General features: G+C 39.4%; 1 protein-coding gene across 7 annotated transcripts in view; it reads right to left on the reverse strand.

The window, feature by feature from the left end:
• Positions 1 to 1,585: 1,585 nt before the first annotated feature.
• LNX2 (ligand of numb-protein X 2) overlaps positions 1,586 to 27,155 on the reverse strand; it is a 126,555-nt gene continuing 100,985 nt past the window's right edge. For all 7 annotated transcript variants that reach the window (XM_042460401.1, XM_042460402.1, XM_042460407.1 and 4 more), the window contains 5 exons: positions 21,744 to 21,887; positions 13,576 to 13,753; positions 12,624 to 12,855; positions 9,506 to 9,664; positions 1,586 to 3,135 (listed from right to left, as the gene is read on the reverse strand). In XM_042460401.1, the coding sequence (XP_042316335.1) occupies positions 3,000 to 3,135; positions 9,506 to 9,664; positions 12,624 to 12,855; positions 13,576 to 13,753; positions 21,744 to 21,887 (849 nt within the window). In that variant the 3' untranslated portion in view covers positions 1,586 to 2,999. The remainder of the gene's footprint in view (positions 3,136 to 9,505; positions 9,665 to 12,623; positions 12,856 to 13,575; positions 13,754 to 21,743; positions 21,888 to 27,155) is intronic.

A 27,155-nucleotide genomic window follows, 5' to 3' on the forward strand; every position in this document is an offset into this window, starting at 1 on the left:
ACAAGGGGGGAGGAAGGTGCAGTTCTTTCTCTCATTTTGGATTTGAGGGGAGAAGAAACTCTCCCCTTTAGAATTCCTGAAATTGTAATACAGCACTCCCAGCTAGTTTCCCTTTTCTTAAATTACTTCTTGGATTTTGCATACAATACACTCGAGAGCTACAGATAGCTGCAGTACAAACTGTAAAAATGGTTTTAGAAGAAAAAAGATTCATCAAAACTCTTACATATTAAAACATTCACTTTGGAACAGTAGTATCAGTAAACACTGACATTGCAGATTAATCAAAGTCACCCCCCCCCAATTTGGTTTTGTATTCTTGCCAGTATTGCAAGTAGTCGCATCAACAACATGTTTTTATTGTAGGGTATAAACCTCTTTGTACACTATATAGTTTGCTAAGAAATAATCCAATTATTGCACTTCATTACAAAATAAAAACTAAAACCCAGGCTTTCGTCCTACTGAAATGGATACACATGGCCTGCAAATGAAACTATGAGATGAAAACATTTGCTTACAAAAAGATAGGCTCTTGGAAAATTATGAAGAAAACAGCAGGTGAATATGAAGATGTTCTTACGTACCTGTTCTTTTCAAACTGTATTAAGGAGCATAAAAGGATATAACTGTCCCATCACAGCTCCTTTTGGGGGTGGGGGGGGGGAGGGAGATGGACAATACCTAGATGATTCTTCCATTCTACTTTGCAAAAATTTCAAGGGTAATTTAAAATTATACAGAACGGGTTGGTTTTTTTTCAGGATATCACTTGCCTAGAAAACTTTAGGCTCTGCCTATACTAGAGAAAAACACACAAAAACCCTGCATGTAAACATTGCACATCTAATCCAGACAAGAGTGTTGTGGTATGCACTGAATCTTTTATATGAGGTCTGGTGGTTTAACCCAGTGCAGAATACCCACTTATACATTGATTGTGCCAGCACTTATCTATAGCCTAAGAAGTGACAGAACCCTTAACCATGGATACACTGAAGGGGTCCAGTGCTCAGCTGAAACCAAAGTTTTGAAAAAGTTCTATTTTGGAGTACAATTTCCCACCTTCCTAGTTGAGATGACTACACAGGTTCTGGAAGTTATAGTCCAAAAACAATTTTTCCGAACTCTAGTCTAAGCTAAACCCTGGAAGCGATCCAATGCTTTTGTGGCAATGGCTGTGTCAGTTCTACGTGTCCTGTGACACACTGCATGGAACTGGAAACCAATGTTTGGCATCCAATTTAACAGTACTAGTATCTTGTGGGGGCGCGGGGAAGACGAAGAAGCAAGTTTCTAGCCCTTATGGCTGAAGATACACATCTGAGCAGATATTCATCAAAATGAAGAACTCAAACTTTGTGGAGGATTATGTATTTTATGAGCTATTTGTTGTGTTTGCTGTAATTATTGATTTGCAAACTTTAAGACGTTAATACAAAATTAATTAAAGAAAAAGAAATACTGAAAATCAAAGCAAGGTTGAACAGGACTTCCAGGGGCCAGGACTTCATGGTGTTCCATGGTGCTACATCTTATTCAGAGAATGCCAGAGCAGAATAAATTATGCAAAATACAGATGTAATTGCAAGTTTTCATAATTTATTCAGGTTACAGGATTTAGATTTCTTTTGTCACACAGGATATACAACCTTTTTTCTGAAAGACAGTGGAAATTATGCATGTAGGATGTATTTTGTGTATCTGATATGGAAACCATCCATGTCACAGTGCAGATCTCACAGGCTAGAATGGGCCTGACCTCATAACCCCAGTGTAACTTATACTACAATTTACCTAAATTGCAACTGGATGACACATAGGCTGCTCTTACAAAGCTACTGCCATGCTTGGCCATGAAATATGGGACTGCTGATTGCATGTAATTAGGAACAGACTCATACACTGACACACTCTGCTAGAGTAAATGATTCTGTGGAGTAACAGCCATAATATGACCCCATGCTAACCCTACTGTCTGCATCCCTGGAAATACCTGCACTGCATTCTCTGGAAGTGGCAAGAACTGCCATTGGAGTGGACACTGGGGGAACAGGCCATGTTGCTTTTCATGTGGTACAATTATGATGTCCAACATGTGCCACCTGGGACTGTTTTCTGCAGCTTTTTCTTAGCAGCCATAACATAAGGCATTGCCCACCCTGTGAGAGACATAGAAGGACTGTAAGAACAACTTGCAGAAGCACTCTTGGGTCATATGGTAACACTGGGGACACACTTTAAAAGTGATAAAGCACATGTCCAGAGGTTTCTTGCCCAAACAATGGTGGTTGCAAACCTACAAGCAAACAGCAAGTACTTTACAAATGAGGCACCTTTACTAATGAGTGTTTTGTGCAGAGCCTGGAAAAATACCTTTTTTGGATTGGCGCTCTCAGAAGCTCTCAGTCAGCATGCTGGCTGGCAGGTTCTGAATGTCTGAATCCAAAAAGTTAACACTTCCAAACTCTGGTTTGTAGTTTAACATTAAAGGTCCTGTAGAACAGTTGCCATCTATTCCTTTGCCCCCTCAGATCTTGCTGATATATTTGGATCATTGCCTAACAGTTAAGGAATTGGCACAGCTGTTCTCTAGCATACTGGCATATTAGCCTGCCAGTTACATGTGAATAAGCACTAAAGTTTCCTGGAGAAATATGACCTTCTGTAGACACTCTGAGACCGTCAAGTGTGTGCACACATGGATGTTCTGAGTGTCAATGTGTGAAAAACAAAAAGGAAATCCAAGAAACATGATAGAAATGGCTGTTTCAAGATGGAAGGATACATACAGTGAGGCTGAGAATCTTACTCCCCCCTCCCCTCCCACCCCTCCCAAGTATGAAGGTAGCATTTTTGGCCCAGCTTATTACCAGCTGCATCAGTAGTAGAAAAGAAAAGGAACAGAGGAAAAGAAAATACAGCTTGCTTGAAGTTTTTGAACCAGCCATTTAGAAAAAAAGAAGCTGCTTGAACACAGGTGGTGTTGCTTTGTGAGTTTATACAAGACTTCCTGGCCAGCAGATAACTGTCAATGTTACTTTATTCCTTTGCTCCTTCAGCATAGGAACCAGTGCAGAATGGCTCATCCCCACAGTAGAAAGTCCATTGACTGCAACAATCATATCGCCACATCTACAGAGGGAAACAGGTGACAACATTTAGTAGATTTGAACAATTTTAATAGGAAAGAGTCTCAAATATAAAAATAAATGAGAAGGTAAATAAATATCAGAAAAATACACAAAACTCTCATAATTTCATCCAGTGGTGAGAATTTATTCATTCTTATGTAAGATAATAAAATGAGCAAAGATTTTCATCCCCAGAACAAAGTGGCCAAATTGGCTGTAGGATTCTGGGAGCTACAGTCTAAACAAATACTTTTTCCAAGCTTGTCTCCCCAGACTACTTAGAATCACAGAACCATAGGCGCGCAACAGACCGTCCAAAAAGGGCAGCTTTCCGGTGCCTGTTTTTCCGTCAGAGAGAAGCCGCAGCTGCCAAATCACATGGCTTCCCACTGCCGGAAAAAAACCCACGAAAAGCAGGTTCTTCTCAAGCCGTGGTGGCATCGTAACTCGTGACATAAACCTCATGCGGCGCCGTGCGGATGCAGCGTGGCACTTACATAACATGTATACATGGCGCCACCATTGTTACACCTTCGTCACATACTAGAGTTGCGGGGCGTGGGGTTGCTCCACCCCCAGGCAACCCTAGCATGTGACAAGGGCATCAGTAAGGGCCTGTATGCACCAGGCCATAGAGTTGAAAGAATCCTCAAGGCTCATAGAGTCCAGTCCCCTGCCAACACACATTCAAAACACTCCCAACAGATGGCCATCCAGCCTCTGTTTAAAAACTTCCAGAGAAGGAGGCTCCACCACTTTTTCTGAGGGAATGTATTCCACTGTCAAACAGCTGTTACTGTCAGGAAGTTCCTCGTAATGTTTAGATGGAATCTCTTTTCCTGTAGTTTGAAACCACTGCTCTATGCCTTAGTCTCTGGAGCAGCAGAAAACAAGCTTGCTCCATCTTCAAATATGACATCCCTTCAAATATTTAAACATGGCTACTATGCCATCGTTTAACCTTCTCTTCTCCAGCCTAGACATGTCCATCTCCCGCAGCTGCTTCTAAGACTTTTCACCATTTTGGTTAGATCTCCTCTGGACATACTCTAGCTTGTCCACATCTTTATTGAATTGTGGTGCCTGGAACTGGACACAATATTCCAGGTGAGATCTGACCAAAACACTGCAGCTGCATGTGTAGCAATGTTTCTGTCTCCCCTGTTACTTTTTATGTTTGCTGTAGCAAATACTTGAGGAACCCACATAAACATAAGAAGTACCTCTGATAGAGATCACAGCATCATACAGGGCTATTGTAAGCAGGAGAGAGGGCTAAGTGGATGTGCATAAACATTCTCTCTAGTTCTAGGATGCTTCTGGTAGCCATATGTAACTCATATTTAAATCATGAGAGCTATAGCTGGAAGCTGGAGTCGTGGGACCAAACAGCAGAAATCATAGGCAAGGCTCTCGGGATTTATTTGGTGTGGATTAACTTGAGTGCCACGAGCTTTCCTGCTGCTCTCAGAAAAGCAGAGATCATGGATCATACAATAGAATTGGCTAGTAAAAGATTCAGCACAGACAAAAGGTAAGACTTCTTCCTACAACTCATCAGTATTAATCTGTGGAATTATAGAAACTGTGTTGGCTTTGATGGCTTTCAAGGAGGGTCTAAAAAAATTCACAAAGAACATATCTACCAAGAGATACTGTCCACAATGGGTATATGCATTTTTCAGGTTTAGAGGTGGTATTAGTGTGCCTAACACCACTTTGCATGGGGGACGAGAGGGCAGAGAGCGAAGAGAAAGAGGCTATTGACTTCAACACTTGGTTGTGGGCTTCCCAAAGGTATCTGGTTGGTCATAGTTGGAAAAGTGATGCCAGACAGGACAGACTATTGATAAGATACAGCCCTTATAAATTTTAGCAAGTTTAGATGGTGAAAGATGTTTATCATTTTACAGAAGTTTTCTTTTAAATCATAGCACCTGATATAAACTGTTGTTATCCCATAACTTTTCCCAATTATTGAGGTCTATGCTATGACCTATACTTTTAGCCTGTTTTATCGTGCCATCTTTAATTCATCCTCTAAGTTTTAATTCAGCAGCATCTTATACAAATTACCAGTCAAATATTTTCTCCTTTTAGCAGAAAGTCTTCAAATTTATTCTTTTGTAAATCAAATCCTCCCTTAATTTGGTCAGCCTTAAAATTTTCAGAAATTTGCAAATAAAGAAACCATTGAATAGTATACCTTTATTTACTAGATCTTGTCTGTTCTTAAGTAGGTATGGTTCTATTTTCAAATTTAAGGGATCTCTATAAATTATCACATGTAGCAGAAATGGGCAAGTTGACTTACATACTTGAAGGGATAGCTAACAGTAAATTTATCAGAAATTGGGACAAATTCCAGTCCTACCTGCAACAAAGATTTGATGATCTGACTATTTCTGGATTTGATGGTTAATGATTTGACTACATGATATCCATGGGCTGGAAGAGTATGTATCAAGATACAGTTCTCTAAAAAGGTGAAAAATGGAACAATTCATTTATAATTTCTCTTTTTATGTTTCCTTTTAGGAAAGCTTTATTGAAAATATGAGGACATTAGTTGCCATCTTGCCATTTGGGAGGTCTTTTAGTTAAGAGTTTGTTGGTGTGTTTGTATACATATATAGGTCTTAAATATATAAATATATGTCTAATAAGTGTTTTCTATATGTGTTTAGATGTTTAAAAGTGAAATTCATGTCCGGAACATGTACTGTTTTATTTTGTGTTATGTTATGTGAAAAAAAAATAGAATATTGAAGACTTTCCCTGATGTTCCTGAAGAGGGCTCAGGAGTCTAAGCATTCATTCATACATATTATGCACAGAACTGGCTGGTGAGTAATTCTGTATAGGCAAAAGAGTAGACTTCCTCAGCTAGCACATCGCTACTCTGTGGAATCTTCTGCCACAGGTGTGGTGATGTACTAGTTTAGATACCTTTAAAAAAGGGATTATACATAGATGTTTATCACACTATGCTCTTAAAGAGGTACTATTCCAGTGTGACTCCTCTAGCAGCCTCCTGTTGCATGCTGGGATTGGCAGTTTTAAGGAGTTGAACTTCTCTGCCTGAGAATTCTAAATACCCCTCCTTAAAACTGCCAATCCCAGCATGCAACAGGAGGCAGCTAGAGGAGTCACACTGGAATAGTACCTCTTTAAGAGCTCGTCTGATAAACACCATACATACGGAGGGAGAAAGAGAGGGGGGAGAATGAGATTTACCCTACCTAGGGTGATTTTGATGATTTTGTTGATGATTCAAATAAAATAAAGTTGGAAAGTTAGCACCTATAATCCTTACATTTTGTTTCACACCAAGGTTCATGCAAAATGGACCAAAGCCAGCAATTTTATGAACTCCCCCCATAACATTTTCTCATTGATCCTGAACTTGAACAAACATGTTCACAATGGCAACCTAAGTATAAATAACAGGCTTATCAAAATGTTGAAAGCTGGAATCGTAGTTAAGGAGATGTAACTAACTAATCTTTCCTGACCCAACCTCAACTTCCAAGTCCACCTTAAGAGCCAACTGCCAGATCAGGTGAAAGAGATCTGTTCAGCTGGCGAACAGGGTGCAAGGAAAATGATGTTTCTACCCCTGACTTCTGACAGTGAACAAGGCTGTGATAAGGACTTGCAACAGGGGTTCTGCTTCTGATGGTTGCCAGCTCACTCGGTGGCAGGAGCGGTGGAAATGTCCTTCTCAATGTGCCCTAATCACCAGTCTGGCAGCTGTCTCTTATGTTAAAGCAGGATGGCATTTATGTAGTCTTACTAAATAAGAACTGTACTTCTAAGTTACAGTTAACAGAAGATGAAACTCCACTCTGGTGGCAAAGATATACCAGGTATAGACTATGGCACAGATATCCTGATATCCAAAATTAGAATAAAGCTGAATTAGAAACACTGATATCCAAAATTTGAATAAAGCTGAAGAATACCAAATTTATCACCATGTAAAAATATAATCTAAATGACATCCCAACAGAATTTAAAGAAAATGTGAGGAACAGATTTGCACCACCAAGCCTAGTTGACCAGGAACCAGGAGAACTATGGACAGAAGTCAGGGATATTGTAAAAGAGGAATGCAGGAAAACAATATCTGTGGCCAAAAAGAAAGAGAAGAAACAATGGATGTCAGACGAAACACTTCAAGTAGTTAAAGAAAGACAAGGAGGAAAAGAAAAGGGACACAAATCACAGTTAGAACCATGAATGCTATTGTCCATCGATTAGTGAGCAAGGATAAAGATAATTACTAGAACAATCAATGCAGAGAAACAGCAGCTGACAACACAACCACACTGAAATAAAAAAAAATATGATGGAGACAATACACAGAAGAGCTATACACAAATTGTGAAAGGTTGAATGACATATGGAAAAACGAAATGTATGAAGATGAATCCCAAATTATGGAAAGTGAAGTCAAATCAATTGGGAAGAATAAGTCACCAAGAATAGTTGACATACCAATAGAACTATCGCCACATAGACAGATTCATGCATAGTTCTAACTAAAATATGCCAACAAATATGGGAAACAAATCAGTGGCCCACAGATTGGAGGCCATCAAAATATATTTCTATCCATGAAAAAGGAGACACAAAAGATTGCATTGCTTACAGAACCATTGCACTGATTTCCCATGTAAGCAAAGTTATACTCAAAATCCTGCAGCAAAGATTCCTATCATATAGGGAACAAGAAATCCCAGAGGTGCAAGCTGGATTCAGGAAAGGAAGAGGCAATAGGGATCACATTGCAAACATACAATGGATAATGCAGTACACCAGAGAATTCCAGAAAATATGCATGTGTTTTATTGACTGTAGCAAAGTCTTGGATTGCATAGATCACAAAAAGATATGGCTTCCTCTTAGAGGACAGGAGTGCCACAACATCTGATTTTTCCTGATGGGAAACCTGTACTCAAGACAAGAGGCTGCCATTAGGTGCATGCTATCACCCTTTCAACATGTATGCAGAAAATATTGTATGCACAGAAGGCCTAGGCACAGTGGCAAGAAGATCAGAGGAAGGAACAGTAAGAACCTAAGATCTGCAGATGACACAATACTACTAGCAGAAACCGAGAAAGATCTAAAGCAATTACTGAAGAAGGTTAAGGAGGAAAACACCAAGGTAGGCTTAATGCTGAACATTAAGAAAACAAAAATAATGACCATAGAAGAGCTACAAGAATTCATCCTAGATAATGAGAAAATTGACACAGTCAAAGAGTTCCCACACTTTGGATCAAATAACGACCAGAGTGGAGAACAGTTAAGAAATCAGAGGACTGGGAAGGGCAGCTATGAAAGAACTGGACAAGATCCTAAAATGCAAAGATACAACATTGACCATCAAAGTGAGGATAGGTCAAGCTGTTGTATCCCCCATCACCATGTTTGCATGTGAGAGCTGGACAGTGAAGAAAAGCAATAGAAAGAAAATCAACTTATTTGAGATGTGGTGCTGAGGAATAGTGCTGAGCATACCATAGACAGCCAAGAAGACAAACAAATGGGTTCTAGAACAGATCAAGCCTGAACTCTCCCTCGAAGCCAGATTGACAAAACTGAGACTGTCATATTTTGGCCACATTAGGAGCAAGCATGAGTCATTAGAAAAGACAATGTTGTTGGGAAAGGTAGAGAGAAACAGAAAGAAAGGAAGACCACACATCAGATGGATAGACTTGATTAGGGAGGCCATGGGCCTGAGCAAAGCAGTTGAGGAAAGGGAATCTTGGAGATGTCTCATCCACAGGGACTTTTCATGAGTCGAGGTTGACTCAAGGACAGTTAACAAGAACAACAACTACTCTAAGTTATGAATCTGTAGTTGCAGTATTGAATTCCAGCCCATTTCAGTACCAACTTGGTCAAAAATAGTTGATAAAAGTGCATCCTAGAAGAAGAGGAATCAGAAATGTGAAATGTTTGCTCACGAAGTACCCAAGGTAGTTGATGGATCAGATCTAATTCTTACTATGGATTTTATTTTGCATCAGGTAACACATCAGATGGTGTGACTCTGTGATCCAGCATGTAGATTTGTATAGCATAACTGAGAGTCAGAAACTTTACATTACAGCAATAGATTCTAGTAATAAAGATATCTAATGTAATTTATATTTTGAAAGTTAGCATACATTGTACAAAAGGAAGGGTTGTATGGATGGAACATGCAGATAAAGTCTGAATAAATTAGCAAGTTACATAATAATACATTTGGAACAGTACAATGTGACACTGAATTTGCAGAATCACACATTATCCCTGGCTACTGTACCACCGTGTCTTAAAGAAACATAAAAGGAGGAAGTGAAATTGCTTACTTCAGTCTTCCATCAAAATATGCTGGTGTTCCCAGAACAATCGTTTTTATGAAGAAAGGCTGGTTTGTGTGATTTTCCTCATAGCCCCCAACAATGCTAAATCCCCAGCTTGCCAAATTGCTCCTCCGTAGCACTACATCATGGCAACTATGCAGGCAGCTGTGGAAAGAGATGCTATAAATGGATAACTTATACTACTTGTAAACAGTGCCTCAATAGGTTTCCAGTAAAATTGGCCACAAACAAAATATAATATTTTATAGTTTTAAAAACAAAAATAAAACTGTAACTAGTGACTAGCTCATAGCCATTCCCTAAATCACTTCTTGAAATTCTGTTGCATCAATATGGCATCCAACACAGTTTAAAGTTTTTACTTTCTCACACTTATCCTGTTGAATATATTCTGGAAAGTGCCAGGTGAATGAAATTCTATGGAAAGGTATTTTGTTATGACATAATTTTGTTCACTGAATAAATACTCATTAGAAGTATGCCTGTCTATACAGAACTTCAGTCAATCTGGCATCTCCTTGATATGCTGGACTACAAAACCCATTCCATCTCTAAATGGAAAGTGGAAGCAGAGTTATTGTCAAAGGCACCTGGGTGGAAAAAGGTGTAAGAGAAAGGAGGCTTTGCAAATTCTTTTCCATTTTTCTCTAAACTTCTACAGGGCAATATCTGAATTGACCACTTCAGGGAAGCTACAGATCATTTTGTTGTATTTTTGAATGTTGCAATTGTAACAACCATGTTAACTGCTTAGTAATGAGTAAGTAGTCATAGTGTTCCACTTGTCTTGGCTGCAGTAACCATAATAGTAATGACTTGTTAACTAAAGTTGGCCCTCCACATTCACAGGTTGAACTTTTGCGGATTTGATTATTTGCCAGTTTGCCATACATAATTAAATGGTTGGGGTTTTTTTTGTTTTGTTTTTTTAGTTTTGTGGCCTACTGGGGAAAATCGCAAATGACATATGCAGGCTAGAAAATGTAAAGAAAACTAAAAAAAGTTGATTAAGTTATAAATGCATAAAATAACTCTAAGTATCCTTGCTCCCCGTTCTTCTCGGGGAGCCTCACCCAGTGCTAGTCACCACACCACAGCCACTTTCCTATTCTCCAGCCACATCTTTAGCTCATACAGACAGGAATATAGACTAGGTTAAAGTTTGGGGAAAGATAGAGATATGTATGGTTTTTTCCACTTTCATGGATGTCCTGTGCCCCTAACCCCTGCAAATGTGGAAGACCAACCTGAGTTTCATTTTAAAAATGACATTAATGAGGAATAAGTAAACAATTATTAAAGTAACTTGCTTCATCTAAAAAGTTACATTTTGAGTTCTATAGCCAACCAAGGAAATATGAGTGAATTGACCAACTATTAATGGCTAAACATGCCACAAAACCAGGACCATTTCTTTTAGATGGCTTAGCTCTAACTGCATTTTAAAAATGGTTACTGCTCTTTCGCTTTTATTAATGTATTCAATTTTTTTGGTTAAGTAATTCTTCTTCTTTCTTCTTCTTCTTCTGACCCTGGTGTTCTAGAATAAAAAGCTAAAAAGTACAATTCCTTGCTCAGTTGCTTGTGTTTAATGAAATGCTTGCTAATGTTGTTAGAATCATAATAATGTAATGCATTTTCCTTGAATAACTTAATTGTTTCAATTAATGGCAGATTAATTTGTCATCTGATATACAACCATCAATACTTAAAGCTTCTTTCTTGTTGTTGAAACCAACTTAATACTTGTTTTTTTTAAAAAATCTTGACCCCTGTCTGACTATGTTTGACCACCAAATTGACTAGAACTTTTTTGACCCATCAAATATCTATAATCTCTCCCTGTCTGTCTATCTAGTGTAATCCTGATGTCTAATTTTCCATTCAAAATATTAGGTGCATACATAACCAGCGCCTACTGCAGAGGGTGGTTTAGTGAAATGTTCATATATCCTGCCTTTTCTTTAATGAGTTGAAGGCAGTATACATGACTCTCATAGGCAGGGGTAGGCAACCTGTGGCCCGCGGGCCGGATGAGGCCCGGCGAGGCCTTGGGACCGGCCCCAGCCCGGTCCTGCTGCTGATTGCCGCCAGGGCCTTTGGCCTCTTGCACGCAGGGGCAAGCGGGGCAATTGTCTATAGACGCCTCAGAAACATGCATTTATATTAACATTTTTTAAAAAATCAGCAATTTTTTTTGTGTGTCCTCCACTTTTTAAAAAAAAGTGTCCACCATTTGTCCTGGTTTATTTATTTATTTAAATTTTCAAAAATTTATTTATTTATTGGCTTCGGCCCCCCAGTTGTCTGAGGGACAGCAACCTGGCCCCCGGCTCAAAAAGGTTGCCTACCCCTGCTCATAGGCTTCATTCCCACTATGTTATAAACAAATTTGCAAACCAGTTTGAAGTGGTTTAAATGCCCCTTATTTGCACTTGAGCCGAATTGCTGAAGTGGTTTAGCGAGAGGGGCCCTGCGCTAGACCCATTTAACACACGTCTTTTTGAAGCTCATTTTTTTTTCTGCTGCTTTTGAAATAAATTGATTCAGCGCAAGTGTGAACGAATTGCTGATCCAAATCGATTTCCTATGACATGATCAGCAATCAGTGACCCACTGAAAAGGGTCCATTTTGAATCAATTTATCAGTCAATGTGAACTACAAGTGGGTTATTTTACAACAAGAAAATGCGATCAGGACAAATGTAGTGTGAACCACGATCTGCCGTTGAACCAATCGATTGATTCGGATCACAAACTGATTTATTTGTAAGTGGGAATGAGGCCATAGTTTCCATCTGTGAATCCTCTTTCAGGTTAAAAGAGAATGACTAGCCTGAGGTCACCCACTGCCTTTCAGGATTCACTAGGCAGTAGAGCTTTGACTGCCCATATCCTTGTCATAACACTCTAAGCACTACACCACAGTGCCTCTCTAAGGGTATTAGATAATATTTAGGATTTATAGAATGCACACAACATTATAGTGACTTGTCTACAAAGTGATAAGATGAACTAAAGGCAACGCAAGACCTGCCCAAATAAAAATGTTATAGTTAGAGAAGGTAGAAGCACAGGTGTTCAGTTGGCTGTGAAGCAATACCTTGGAAGTCCCAGCCACATCACCCAAGATGGTGACCAGCTTGCATCATATTCATTCTCACTGATGGTGCTAGGGGGGTCATCATTTGCCTGGGGCTGTTCTTCAGCAATCTGAACCTCCAAGGCTTTAAGGGCAACAACTGAAGAAGCAGCACTGGCTTTGAGCATTGCCACCGCCTCACTGTGACTTAAGTTGGTCAGATCAATGCCATTAATATTCATTAGCACATCACCTAGGGAAAAAGGAAGAAGAGATGGGAAAAATTCTTATTAGGTGTTCAGAATCCTGAAACTTTCCTCTGCAAAGTTTTATTATGCAACAATAATTGCTGTTTTAGGCTCCTAAATGGCACTTGCATCATATAATTCATTGTTGCCACAATGGCACATACTTCATGCTTGCATAGTGTGAAACTACCACACACACACAGTTATACAGTGGTTGCACTACATCACTCTTCTGCACATCTGCCAATTTGCCTGCTTATTATCTCATTGTGCAGTGGGGATTGCTTCAGGCTGACTACTTGACTGTATAGTGAAGATTCATCTCTGGTCTTTAATAGCTTCTTGCTTTTTACTCATTGTTAGCAAAGTCAGAATAATATGCTATTTGGTGTAGAACGTTTTAAATTTAGAATGTCACCTTTTGGGGTTTTAATGTGTGTCTTAGTTCTTCTACCCAACCCTTAATATAATCATAAATATGTCAATTAGTCTTGGAGGCCTGCAATTCATTTATGTGGGAGATATTGCCCAGAATCCTGCTGATGCCCCATAATATGCCCCACTATTATCAGCAGGATTCTGGGCAATATCTCCCACTTAAGCCCCAGGGAAATAAAAGGGAAGCTGTGTAAGATGAACGGAGCCGCCATGCATTTCAGTGAGACTTGTATGTGACAGAGTTTTCACCACCAATACACTGCCTTGGTAGGTCATTTCACTCCCACCTCTTTTGATCCTGCCATCTCTGGCCAAGCAGCCATGAGGCTGTACACTTGTCACGAAGATGGGCAGTTCGCCACTTTTGCTCCCTCTGCCTCCTGCTACAGTCATGCCAAGGGATTCATGGGGCTCTTTCTTCACTGTGATGTGCTTCTCTTGGCAAGTCACACACTGTGAGAGGTCCTGAAAGAAGATATTAAATGTTGATATTTCAGGCAGACCTTCAAGGCAAGCTGGATTTAAAAACCCCAATTAGTCATGTGCAGTTTTCTCTTTCACTCCCACCTTTTGGTCACCAAAAGTACTGAGATCTTGAATGCTTTCATGAACACCCTGGGAAATGTAAAACACTGCTAAATCTTCTAATCTGACAATGACCTTTAATCCGGGTAGTACAATAGAGCACAATAGCCTGTATCAAATTTCTAGTCCTACCTAGAATAAACTCATTGCATCAGTGGAACTTACATATGTGATGATTTACTAAATTCCTCCAGTTGTTGCTGAACTGCAACCCCCAGCATTCCTTTTTTTTTTTTTAAATAATCTTTATTGAATTTTCTACTAAAAAACATACATAAGTATATTTAGCATAATTGTAGCGTAAATTAATACATGTCTTCTTCCAATCCCGACTCGTCTTCCCTGAAAGTCTTTCGGAGGCCTTCTCTTGACCAATATTAGTTTACTAAACACCCAAATTACCCAATGCGAAGTCCCACAGTCGTTAATAAACTTTATAGTAACTTTCAAATCAGAAATACAATAATAAAATATACAATAGTTCCATAACATGATACAATTACACCACGTTCCAACTGGAGGAACTACTAAAACATTTGAAATTATTAAGAGTATAAAGTTATCTAAAGCTGACTAGATTGAGGACATCACTGCAGCTTTGTCCGCAGTCCTCAGAATGATAACAGTGAGTGCAAGGTAAGTATCCATACTCCGGGGTCATGCTGGTCTAGAGGAGGAGGGTAAAGGAAAAATAATAATTTGTAAGAATAAACCATTTATTCCAAACCCCATTTTCTCTCCTCCCAGTGACTATAATGAGTAATTTATAGCTCTAACAGGGCAATGTTTAATTTCCATTCTTTTTCCCACTGTATCAAAACCTTCCTCCACTCCTCTTTCCTCTTTTCATTGCTCCGGTTTTGAATTTTACAAGATATAACATCGATTTCTCTATATTCGTTGATTCTCATCATCCAGCTATCCCATGAGGGTACTCCTGGAGATTTCCATAGTCTCGCTATTTCGATTCTGGCAGCAGTAACCAGATATAGAACTAGCCGCCAATTTTGAGCTTCATCTTTTGGGTCTAAAACTGATGTGATGTTTAAAAGAAACAGCTTAGGATTTAATGGAATTTGAATGCCTAATATTTGCTGTGAAGATTTGTGTACAAGGGACCAAAATTTTTGTATCTCCACACAATTCCACCACATGTGAAACAGTGTGCCTTTCTCAGCATGACATCTCCAGCATTTTCCATCAGAGGTATTTGACATTTTCCTCAATTTCCATGGGGTGATGTACCATCTATTCATTATTTTAAAATGATTTTCAATTAGGTTTTGCCCCACAGTGAATTTTACTGTCCTTTTCCATGTAACCTCCCATTCCTCTAATTTTATGTTGTTTTTCAAATCCTTAGCCCATTTTAGCATGTAGTCTTTGACTACATATTTTTCCAGCGAACGTTCTAATAGTAGTTTGTAAAGTTTAGCTATTTGTTTCTTCCCTTTGTGCCAAATTATCTCGTCTAGTTCATTAAATGAGTTTTCAATCCCTACTGATCTGTCGTCCTCTTTAAGTTTTTGAGTAATCTGTAAGAAGTTGAACCAGGATAAACTATAGCCCTCTTCTAATAATGCTTCTCTAGTTCTGGGAGTAGGCTTTCCAATCTTATTGAAAATGAGCAAATTTTTATATGATAACCATTTACTATTGGTATGCCATCTCCCAAAAAAAGCCTCTTGTGGAGAAGTCCATAAGGGTAGTTTAAAGTAAAAGAATTTTTTTACCTTCATCCATACTGTAAGTAACGACTTCCTAATGGGGTGATTATCAAAGTCCTTATTGTGGTTCCTTTTCTCGTAGCACAGAAAAGCGTGCCAACCAAACCTTAATTGGGTATTTTCTAAATTTGTGTTAAAGGGGTCGTCTAGTTTGATCCAGCTTTGTAGCCATACCAGACAGCATGCCCAGTAATATAATTGAAAATCTGGAAGCGAATAACCTCCCTTATTTTTTGTGTCCTTTAAAACAGCCCATTTGACTCTAGGTCTTTGGCCTCTCCAAACAAATTTCCTGAGTTCATTTTCCCAATTTTTAAAGATATCATCTTTTAACATAATTGGGAGATTTTGCAATAGAAACATAACTTTAGGTAATACTGCCATTTTAATGGCAGCAATCCTCCCCAAAAGTGAGAGGTTCAATTGATTCCACCTTCTCAAATTGTCCTGAATGCCTTTCCACATTTCAATGTAATTATTTTCGTACAGTCTCAGATTGTCCCTTGCCAACCAGATCCCCAAGTACTTGAGTTTTTTCTCCACTTTAAAACCTGATTCTTTCTTTAGGAGTTCCGCCTCTTCTCTGGTTAGATTTTTAATTAGCATGGCCGTTTTATTTTTATTTACTTTTAGTCCTGAGAAAGAACAGAAGCTGTCTAATTCACTTAACAAATGCCTGATACTATATATCGGATCTTCCAATATCAAAGCAACGTCGTCCGCGAAGACTCTAGATTTAACTTCCCACCCCCCCCTTGTTAAGGCCTTTTATGTTTTTATTAAGATTGATAGCTGAAATCAGCACCTCCATTGCGATCAAAAAAAAGTAGTGAGGCTATTGGGCAGCCTTGCCTAACCCCCCGATGTATCTCAAATTCAAGAGTTCTTTCACCATTTACCACTACTTGGGCTCTTTGATTGTTATAGATATGTTTTATCTGTTCTGAGAAAGTTCCATCTATTCCTATACTGTAGAATGAAAGGATTCTAACATAAAATCCCATCTCAGAGAATCAAACGCTTTCTCCATATCTAAGGCAATTAAAGCACACTTTTTTTCATTGTTGACATGATAATACTCAAGGCAGTTTATAATTGGACGAATGTTATTCCTGAGTTGTCTACCCGGTAGAAAGCCGTTTTGTTCTCTGCCCAAGACTTTATTTAAAATACTTTTTAATCTGGAGGCCAAAATGGAAGTAAAAACTTTGTAGTCCACGTTTAGAAGACTTATTGGACGATAGTTAGAAACTAATAGAGGATCTTTCCCTTCCTTGGGGATAATGGTAATGCTAGCTGTTTCCCACGATGGTGGAATACCTTCAGTCTTAATATTATTGAATACCCTACAGAGCGGATTTAACAATTCCGCTTGAAATTTTTTATAAAACAATGGCGTAAAGCCATCTCTACCTGGGGCTTTGCCTTCCTTTAAATTGCCTAGTGCTGTAAGAATCTCTTGTTTCGAAATCGCTGCATTTAATTTATCTCTATCCTCCTCCGGGATTTTGATTTTAATTTTTGAATTTAAGTAATCTTCAAGTATTGATTTGGAGCCTATCCCCTTGCCTGGATCCTTATATAAATCTTTGTAAAACTCTCGGAAGGCTTTAGAAATACTTTCCCGAGAGGTAATCAGATCTTTTCCTAGCCTTAACTTGGAAATAGCACTCTGTTCTTTCGGTTTGTTCAATTTTTTGGCCAACCATCTTCCTACTTTATTTCCATTTTCAAAAAAGTGTTGCTTAGAGTTCCTCAAATCCCTGGCGATTTCTAAACATACCTTACTTTGTGACTGCTTTTGGAGAATTTTTAGTTCATTTTGTAATTTAAGATTTCTTGGGTCCGCTATCAAAAGAGCTTCTTTCTCTTTAAGGTTTCTCATCAGTTCTTTTCCCTTATTTTCCCTCTCTTTTTTATTTTCAACCGCTTTTTTAATTAGTAAACCTCGAAATACAGCCTTCCCTGCGTCCCACACTATCTTAGGCTTAATTTCGGGAGTTTCATTCATCTTAAAATAAGAGGTGATCTCCTGTTGCATATAACTCACAAATTGCTCATCTTCTAATAAGTCATCTCTTAAACGCCAAACGAAATCGGGTCTCCTAGCAACCCTCAAGGACATCTCTATCAGAGAGTGATCCGATAATGCTCTGGGATCAAGTTCTATCGATTGTACCTTTGTGGCTAAACAGTCTGACACCAAGAATAAGTCAATACGTGACCAAGACTTGTGAACCTCAGAGTAAAATGTGAAGCCATTCCGGTCTTCATGTTTATGTGTCCAAAGATCGACCAGGCTATGTTCTTTAATCATGTCGATACAGCTCTTTGGGAGCTTCCCCTGGCTGTCTTTTATTTTTTTCCCAGATTTCCTATCCCTTCGTGGGTTTATAACTCCGTTGAAGTCCCCAGCTATGACAATATTGCCTTGGTCGTATAACATTAATTCCTCATTCAGTTTTTTATAGAAAATTTCTTTCTTTTCAAAAGGACCATAGACATTGACTAGGATCAACTTAGATTCTCCTATGTCAATTTCTAATATCTGATATCTACCCTCCTCATCGGAGCTCAGTTCTTTTGTCTGAAATTTCCTATTGACATATACTGCCAGTCCCCTCTTCCTTTTATTAATCGAGAGTGTGTAGCAATTTCCCAATTTTGGGTTTCTCAAATATCTTTGCTCTCCTATTTTAGTTTTGGTTTCCTGTAGGCACACTATATCGTACCCTCTTTTTTCCAATAAATGAAAAATCTGCCTTCTCTTTTTATCTCTATTGATTCCCCCCACATTCCAAGACGCAAAGCTAATCATCATCACCCTGTCTAGAGCCGCCTTTCAAATAAACTCGAGATCACAATGTAATGCACAAAAATAATATAAAAGGAAAATAACAAGTCACTAGACCTGATTAAGTGATGAATGTCATTGGAGAGGAAAAATTCGCGTCTGCCACGTCAGGACTCAATAAGAGAGGTTCCTCTCCTGCCTTCTGAGAACCTTCCTTATTCTCCTGCTGCTCGTCTTGAGAATCCCTTCTTCTCTGATGGAAGTCGCTGGCCTCTTCTGAGTTTTCTTCTCTCTGTGATCCTTCTCCCCCGGATTCAGCGTGAAGCAGTAATCTATAGAAATCCTTAGCCTTCTCAATTGTATTTAATTTGACTCTTTTTTGTCTAAACATAAAAGCGATCCCCTCTGGATTCATCCATCTGTAGCTTATCCTTTTTCTTTGCAGCAGCGCTGTCAAAAACTTATATTGCTGCCTTTGTTTTATAACCTGAAGAGGAAGATCTCGGAATATATTTACTTGCTTGTCCTCAATCACTAAGCTGTTCTTATAGTTCCTGTATACACACCTTTCCTTAATCCTGGTGGTCGTAAAACAAATGATAATATCACGAGGAAGCCCTTTCTCTTGGGCTACTCTGGAACCTACTCTGAAGAGTTTATCCGTTTGTGATTCCACAAGATCCAATGATATGTCCAAAAATTTGGACAAAGCCGGTAAGACTCTCTCTTCTAAATCTTCATCTTCTGCCTCGGGTAGCCCTCTAATCTTTATGGCTTTGTCCCTATAACGCTTTTCTTGGATCTGTAAGAGGAAGTCCTCCTGGTGTTGGTGCTTTTCAAGATTAGCTACTTTCTTTTCCAACTCAAAAGTCTTTTTCGTGTTAGTGTGGACCTCTCTCTTAATTTCAGATATGTCTTTATTCATAGAGTCAATTTTTTTTGAGAGGCCCTCGATTTCCAGCTGCATGTCCCGCCTAATTTCTTCTCTTAAACTCTTTTGTTCCTCCCTTATTTCCGATTTAAAGTTCCTCTTAAATTCCCGTAATTCTTCTAGGATCATCGATGAGACATCTGCCTGTTTACCAATCCCTTCAAGAGAGTCACGTCTAGTGTTATATTGGTTCCCGGTTGTGTTCATCTTTCTGTATTTGCTGCTTCTTGTATCCATTAAGTCCAATAATTAAATGAACAGATGTTTTTATCACGGGATATTCTTTTGCCTGGGTTTGAAGTTTTGTTAAAAGAGAGAGCAGCAAGCTAATAAAACAGGGCCAGGAATAAACCTCTTCAAGCCCAGCTGATTCGCTTTTTGTACTCTCCTATACTCCCAGCTGTTGCAGATCTATATTTGACCTCCCTCGTCAGCTAAATCCTCTCTTGAGTAAGCCATCTATTTATCCAACTAAAGCAAGTCACCTGAAACTGTCAAGAGTAGGAATAATATTTCAATAATAATTCAATAATAATTAAACTGCCACCTTGGCTGAACTGCTTTCTTAATTAGTCCGCTGGAGTACAATGCCAGGATAGGGAAAAGAAAAAACTCAAAGTCCTAAATCCAAAGAGGAATACACAGGATACCTTACAAATGTTTTAGTTAAATCTCTCCCAGGGTATTCCTAAAAGATTAACAATTCTGAAGTATAGAGAAATTTCGCATTTGGCTCACTGTAATTCTTCCTTCCAACTTGAGAAGAGGCTCCGTTGTTTCTGGGTGCAATGTCGCGGCTCTCTTCCGAAAGACGCTGAGTTATGACCGCTACAAGCGCTGCCTCGGCGGGTTCTTCTCGAGGCAGCCACAAATTAAAAAGGTTGCGCCTGAGGCTGGAGTCAAAAGACAAACTCCCTGCAGTCCCGGTTGTCTTGCGACCTTCTCTGAACCCTCCTCCTTCCGCCCCCCCCTTGAGGGGGAAAGAGGAGAATGAGTTCTCAGGTCCCCAACAGACCCTCGACTCAAGCCTCACTCGACTTGGGTACCCTGGTGGTCACCAACCAGATTTAATTAGTTGGTGCCTTAGACGGGTTGAACTGCAGGGGAAAGGAGAGCGGCAGCATTCCTGATCATTGGCTATGGTAGCTAAGGCTGCTGGGAGCTGCACTCGAACAACATCTGAGCGTTTTAAACACTTTTATCTTTTTAACTGTATTTTATACTTTTAATGAGTAATCTGTTTTAACACTGTGATAGTTTAATGCTATTTCAATACATCACTGGCTTTGTATGTTTTTAACTGTATTGTTCTTTTAAATTGTAAGTTGCTCTGAGTCCCAGTTTTGGAGAAAAAGCTGGATACAAATAAATATAATAGTAGTAATAATAATCTGAAGAGGCACAAGATTCCTGCCCTTGGACAGACCACTGCATTTAGGTAACTCATTTAAATCTTTTGAGGCAAGATGGTAGTTAGAACTGCAGTCTTTTGGGTCTGCTAAAACATACAGCAATGGAGATTTAAGCTGTGCCAGCTGCTGAAAGTACAGTATAGATTCATATGTTGTTTGATAGCCTCCACTGCACAGCAACTCATTTTCACAGAACACAGGTGTGGTGTAATGCTCAGAATGTCGCACTGTGATGTGGGAGTTTCAGATTCAAGTCCCCAGAGAGCTGTGAAACATACTGCATGATCTTGGGGCAATCACTCTTTTCAGCCCAGTGTTCGTCACAGTGTTGTTATGAAGATAACATTAGGAAAAAGGTGAGTCACATATGGTGTTCTGAGCTCAGCGAATGAAAGGTAGGACAGAAATGTAACAAATTAATAAAACACTGATTTATGATGTGATTGATCAGCGCCATTCAAGTCGTTCTATCCATGGATGAGTCATCTCCCTACCTGTTTGACCATCTATTGACTATTATAAAGCTGGTAGGTTTAACTAATTCTTTTAATGATAATTAGACAATATTTCTTTCAGCAAACTATGAATATGTTAATTTTTGTTTTTCCTCGGTTTCTTATTTTTCCAGTCTTATGTTTGTTCTGTCCCAAATCTACGTCAGTTTGTGTTTTTTTAAAGAAAAATCTTCACAAAGATTCACAAAAAAATATTTTTGTGCAATTTCCACCAATACAGTTATGTATATTATTTTCAAAAACACACCTTTTGTGTTTTCAAACCAGTACATAAACCAAAATGTATTATCTTTCTCCCAATTTTGCAATCCAAGTCTCAAAAACACACCTTTTGTATTTTTGAGACTTGGATGGCAAAATTAGGAGAAGGATAAATACATTTTGGTTTATGTACTGGTCTGAAAAGGCAGATTAGAAGTTTTATATTAAAATGGAAACCAAAGAAATGTATCCTCCCACCCCCAAATAAATGTCAGCCTGTTCAAACTTACCCTATGTGGGCTGGGCCTATTACTGTGGTACAGTGGATGAGATGGGTGCGGGCTGACTGCGTGAGTCCCTCCATCTCTTAGGATGCTCACAATCTGTGACTTGGCAGGCCTGGAAATGGTTAGACTCACCCGCTCTCCACTGGCCTGCAGAAGACACATGAAACATGGAGTAAAATCAAAACTACTGTTCATAGGAAATAGAAACATTCAAAAGATCCTGCAGACTTAATTTCAGAGAATACCCACAGATTATCAACTACACTGCAGAAACTGCAGTTCAGTGAAATCTCCAGATTACACTGCAGAAACTAAGGAAATTACATTTTATGGTATATGTCTACATAATTCTTAAATCATGAATTTGCATAATTCTTGGTGCAGAAATATTCACATTTTAGACACATATGACCAGAGCTTGGACAAATTATTTTTCTGAACTACATCACCTAGAATTCCTTGAGCGTGTTGTTTGGAGATTCTGGAAGCTCCACAAATGTCTGACTGAACACCCATTTTTATGATCACATTTCTAGAAATATAGCATAGACATTCAAAAAATCAGTAAATATAATTATGGGCTGAAACAGACGGCCACATAGGGGTGTCTTGACGCCCCCATTTGAGTGCTGGATTGGGGCCACAGCAACCACACGCCATGGCCCTGATTCACCTTTTTTCCAGCGCAAAAAGCAGCAAAATGCCACTCTTTTTTAAGCCGGAAAATGGGCACCCTTTCGACCACTGCAGCTATACTGCCCCCCTGCAGCATCTAAACACCGTGCCATGGAACACCAAAAAGCTACCGTCTTTTATAGCCGGGCAGCTTCACAGTGGCTTCCTGCAGGCTTGGGGGCTTGTGTTGTGTGTATGCCATGGCTCCAAGCTGCTGGAAAGCCGGCGTATTTTGTGAGTCTGTTCTGGTCCTATGTGAACAATATGTATATATATGCTCTTGCTTTCTTGCTTCTGCAATCCCTCTGCTGCATTCAGTTGGTCAGGGAGTGAGCTTGACAAGATCTTCCTTTGGCAAGACATTCTTTGATGTTGCAGGACTGACCTGATAAACCCAGTCTGGCCGCTTCACTCAGATGTAAAAGTGGCATCTCTTCAAGCCTTGTATCAAACAGTGTTGCTTCCTACATGTAACTCCCAATGCCAGGGAAGCGTTCTCAGTTAGCACCACTTTCAGGAGCATTTAGCAGTGACCTTGAAAAGCTCCACACAGCTAGGAGTTTTGATGCAAAAATCAGTGCTATATGTCACTAATAATGACACTGAGTCACCATGTAAGAAACATGCATTATAAAGCTTGTTAAAAGATCTTGTAGCATCTTTGAGACTAACTAAAGAAAGAAGTTGGCAGCATGAGCTTTTGTAGACATAAGTCTACTTCCTCAAATGCATCTGAGGAAGTAGACTTAAATCTACAAAAGCTCATGCTACCAACTTCTTTCTTTAGTTAGTCTCAAAGGTGCTACAAGATCTATCTGCATAGTGATTTTACAGACTAACACAGCTATATCTTTGAAAGCTTATTAGGCACAGCAGAGGGTGATTTACCACATATATCAGCCAAACTGATGCCTTTTAGGTGTGTTGGAGTGCAACTCCCTTTATCCTCAGCCAGCCAGGACAGTAATCAAATAAAGGAAGGCTGGTGGAGAGCATACCTGAATCTGGGTGCCTCAAGTAAGAGAACCAAGCTATCCCCTACAGATGCACAGATCTGTACAATAGCACAGTTGTGCTACAGACAGATAGGGATTTACATGCCATCAGCTCCACCCAGATGGTGGAAGCTGTAGGCAAAACACCTGGAGAGCACCAGGTTGCCTACCTCACAGGAAAAGGAAAACCTATTTCAATCTAGCCTAAGGAAGAGAGCATCAAATATGCAAGTTGTCATGTCTTGTGGGTCCCATTTCTTATTAGGTGACACATGCTTTGCATGCAGGAGGTTTCTGGTTCAGTCCCTGCCATCTCTAATTGAAAGGATCTAATGCAACTGAAATCTGATAAGACCACCACCTACTGTAAGTCCCTGGAAAGATTCAGCCAAACAGCAATATTTACTTTTTATTCATTCATTAAATGTAAATCTGATTTTCTTTCCTCCAAAATGAGACTCAGATCAGTTAACAATACAATGAATGAAATGAACTACAAGTTAAAAACATAAAATGTCAATTAAAATAGACTTTAAAAGCAAATAAAAATAAATCAACTAAAAACAAATTGTTTTAAAAGCCAACCTTAACTACCAAAAAGGCATGTGTGAATTTTTTAAAAAAGTACAGTATTTGCTTTGGTACAAGGATTGGAACCATATAGCTTTCTTTGGCAGGGAGTTCCACAGCCTCGTAGAGGACTGAAGATGTCCACTCTTAAGTTCCCACAAATATTACTCTGCACAGTGGGACTAAAGGAAGACCCTTCCATAAGAATCTCAGTGTCAGAGAAAATGGTCCTTCAAATTAGATCCATAAGATAATACTGGGCTACGTGAACAGACCGTTTAACAAGATTCAAAGGCAATGTATGTTCCTACAAGAAGAATTGCATTTTTTGGTTCAATACAACACAGGCATGGTGTTAAGGTGGTGTTCTTTCTGTATCAGGTACCTTAAGCTATTGTACTGTGGTAGAACCAGAACAATTTATGCTGAAAAACTATTTACCCCTAATATTGCTGTTGGAAAAAAGACATAGGTAGAGCAGTAGTTTGTGTAGTTTTTTGAACATGAGTCAACAGTGCGATGCGGCAGTTAACAAGGCCAATGCAATTTTAGGCTTCATCAATAGAAGTATAGTGTCTAGATCAAGAGAAGTAACAGTGCCACTCTATTCTGCTTTGGTCAGGCCCCACCTGGAATACCAGTTCCGGGCACCACAATTTAAAAAAGGACATTGAGAAACTTGGAGCGGGTCCAGGGGGGCGACTAAAATGGTGAAGTTGGGAAAAACATGCCCGTAGGAAAATAGGAGAAATTAGGGAGCTGGGGATGTTTTAGCCTGAAGAGAAGGTTAAGAGGTGATATGATAGCCTTGTTTAAATATTTGAAGGGATGTCATATTGAGGAGGGAGCAAGCTTGTTTTCTGCTGCTCCAGAGAACAGGATCCAGAACAATGGATGCAAGCTCCAGGAAAAGAGATTCCACCTCAACATTAAGAGGAACTTCCTGACAGTAAGGGCTGTTCGACAGTGGAACACACTTCCTCGGAGTGTAGTGGAGTCTCCTTCCTTAGAGGTCTTCAAACAGAGGCTGGATGGCCATCTGTCGGGGATGCTTTGATTGTGATTTCCTGCATGGCAGGAGGTTGGACTGGATGGCCCTTGTGGTCTCTTCCAACTCTATGATTCTATGATTCTAATTGGCCATCACATACAGTACTAAATGGTAAAAGAAGAAAAAGAAAAGAACTTCTGCTGTAGCATCCTTTTTACTAGGGGAGGAACAAGGAAGATAAACTTAGAGATTTCCACTGGTGGACAGGATAGGAGAGTTAATCTAACAACAGACAAAAGGCATCATGTATAGAGAATGTTACACAAGTTAAGTCTTTTAACAATGGTGATTTATCATAGTTAGAAGGCTGTATGATTATATCCTAGGATGTTGTAGTTCTCCTTAAAGCATGTAAATAATGCTGTTTATTTTGCATGCCACTAGATGTCCTGTTACAAACTGCTTTCCTATGGAAACTGAAATAATACATAGGCATGAAATTGTAATCAAGGAGGCACTAAGATATTGGGATCATCTTGCAGGCTGTGGTGATGTCCACTTTCAGCCAGCATCATATTTATAGGGGGTGTTGAAAGTCGAAAGGGGGGTGGTTTGCAAATAAGTCTGAGGAGAGAATGTTAACTGGTTCAACTTCTCAATGATCTGTCCCAGTAGTCGGATATGCTGTTTCTCTGCTGATGTGTTATTGCTGTTACCTGCCTTCACATCGATCTCGACCCATGCCGACCCTATGGATGAGACATCTCCAGGCCCCCTGTCCTCTACTGCTCTGCCTAGCTCCTGAAAACTCATATTTGTGGTCTCTTTAATTAAGTCCATCCATCTAACATGTGGCCTTCCTCTCTTTCTACTTCTCTCCATTTATCCTAACATTATTGCCTTTTCCAATACAGTACTGATACTCTCTACTGATACTTTCTCTTAATTGAGACATGATATCTAATAAAATGGGTGGGTAAGATGCAATTCACTGCCTGCATGTGGCTTCCCATCCATCTTTGCAGCTTTCCTAAGCGCTGCAAGGTTTCCTGCCCTTGCTGTCACTGCAACTGCCATGAAAGAAAAAGGACTGCTTACTTTTAAGAACGGATTTCTCCTTGATAATAAGCAGATATTAGACATGCCTCAGTTATCAAAGCCTGTAAAAGCAGTTACATTTTACAAAGACTTTGTGCATCCACCCAATCCCTTCTTTCCTCCTCATCCCCTCTCTAGCTCAGGAGTGGCCAATTGTGGGATGCTAGGGGTCACATTCCCATCCCCCAGAGACCTTGGAGGAACACCACCCCAGGACCAGACCCAAAAATTGCATTTTCCCATTCTCTCTAGGAGGTATGGGGGATTTTCACCATGTTTGTAGACTCCCCTGGGCCATTTTAGGCCCCAAAGAGGGCCCTTTTCATCAAAAGGAAGTAAGCAGAAGCCATTTCACTTCTTGTTTGTTTGTTTTTGAAAGATCTCTTCTGGACCTAAATTAGCCCAGAGGGGCAAAACCATGGAAAAATGCCCCTCTATATATCCTAGAGAGCATTTAGGGCAATTTGGGCCCCAAACATTTTTTAAAGCAAGGTTTTACAGCAGCTGCCTCCAGGATACTTTACTGAGAATGATTGAACAGCAAAATAGAGAGAAAAGGGGAGAGAAGATAAGCCTGCTTTATTTGCTACCCTAACGTGCTTTGTTTTTTAAACTCACTATAGATCCATAAGTTTGGCCACCAAACTGGAAATCAAGAAAAAGGGAAGGCGATGAAAGAAATCAATGGATGCATTTGGGAGAAACTTTCAAGTGGTCTCTAGACTCTTCAAAATGCAAGATTCACAAGACTTCATCAGGGGATAGCCTGAAGACAGAGTGCCCTCCCTCCATAACTGTCATCTTTCGGCCGTTGAGGGAGAGAACAGGCTGGCCCAGCGTCATCAGGGGCTAGCCTGAAGATACAGTGTATCTTAATTGTAGATTTTTCTTGTACTGTTTTATCATTTTCTTGTACACCGCTATGATCTATTAGGAATAGCGGTTTATAAATAAAACATATTATTATTATTATTATTATTATTATTATTATTATTATTAAGACCTGGTTGTTTCATTTCACATGTAAATGTTATTTGTTTTGAACAAAACAAATCTGCTGAAGCATGTTGAACTTCTCTTCATTTT

This window comes from Sceloporus undulatus, chromosome 3 (genome assembly GCF_019175285.1).
Source record: "Sceloporus undulatus isolate JIND9_A2432 ecotype Alabama chromosome 3, SceUnd_v1.1, whole genome shotgun sequence".
Taxonomy (NCBI): Eukaryota; Metazoa; Chordata; class Lepidosauria; order Squamata; family Phrynosomatidae; genus Sceloporus; species Sceloporus undulatus.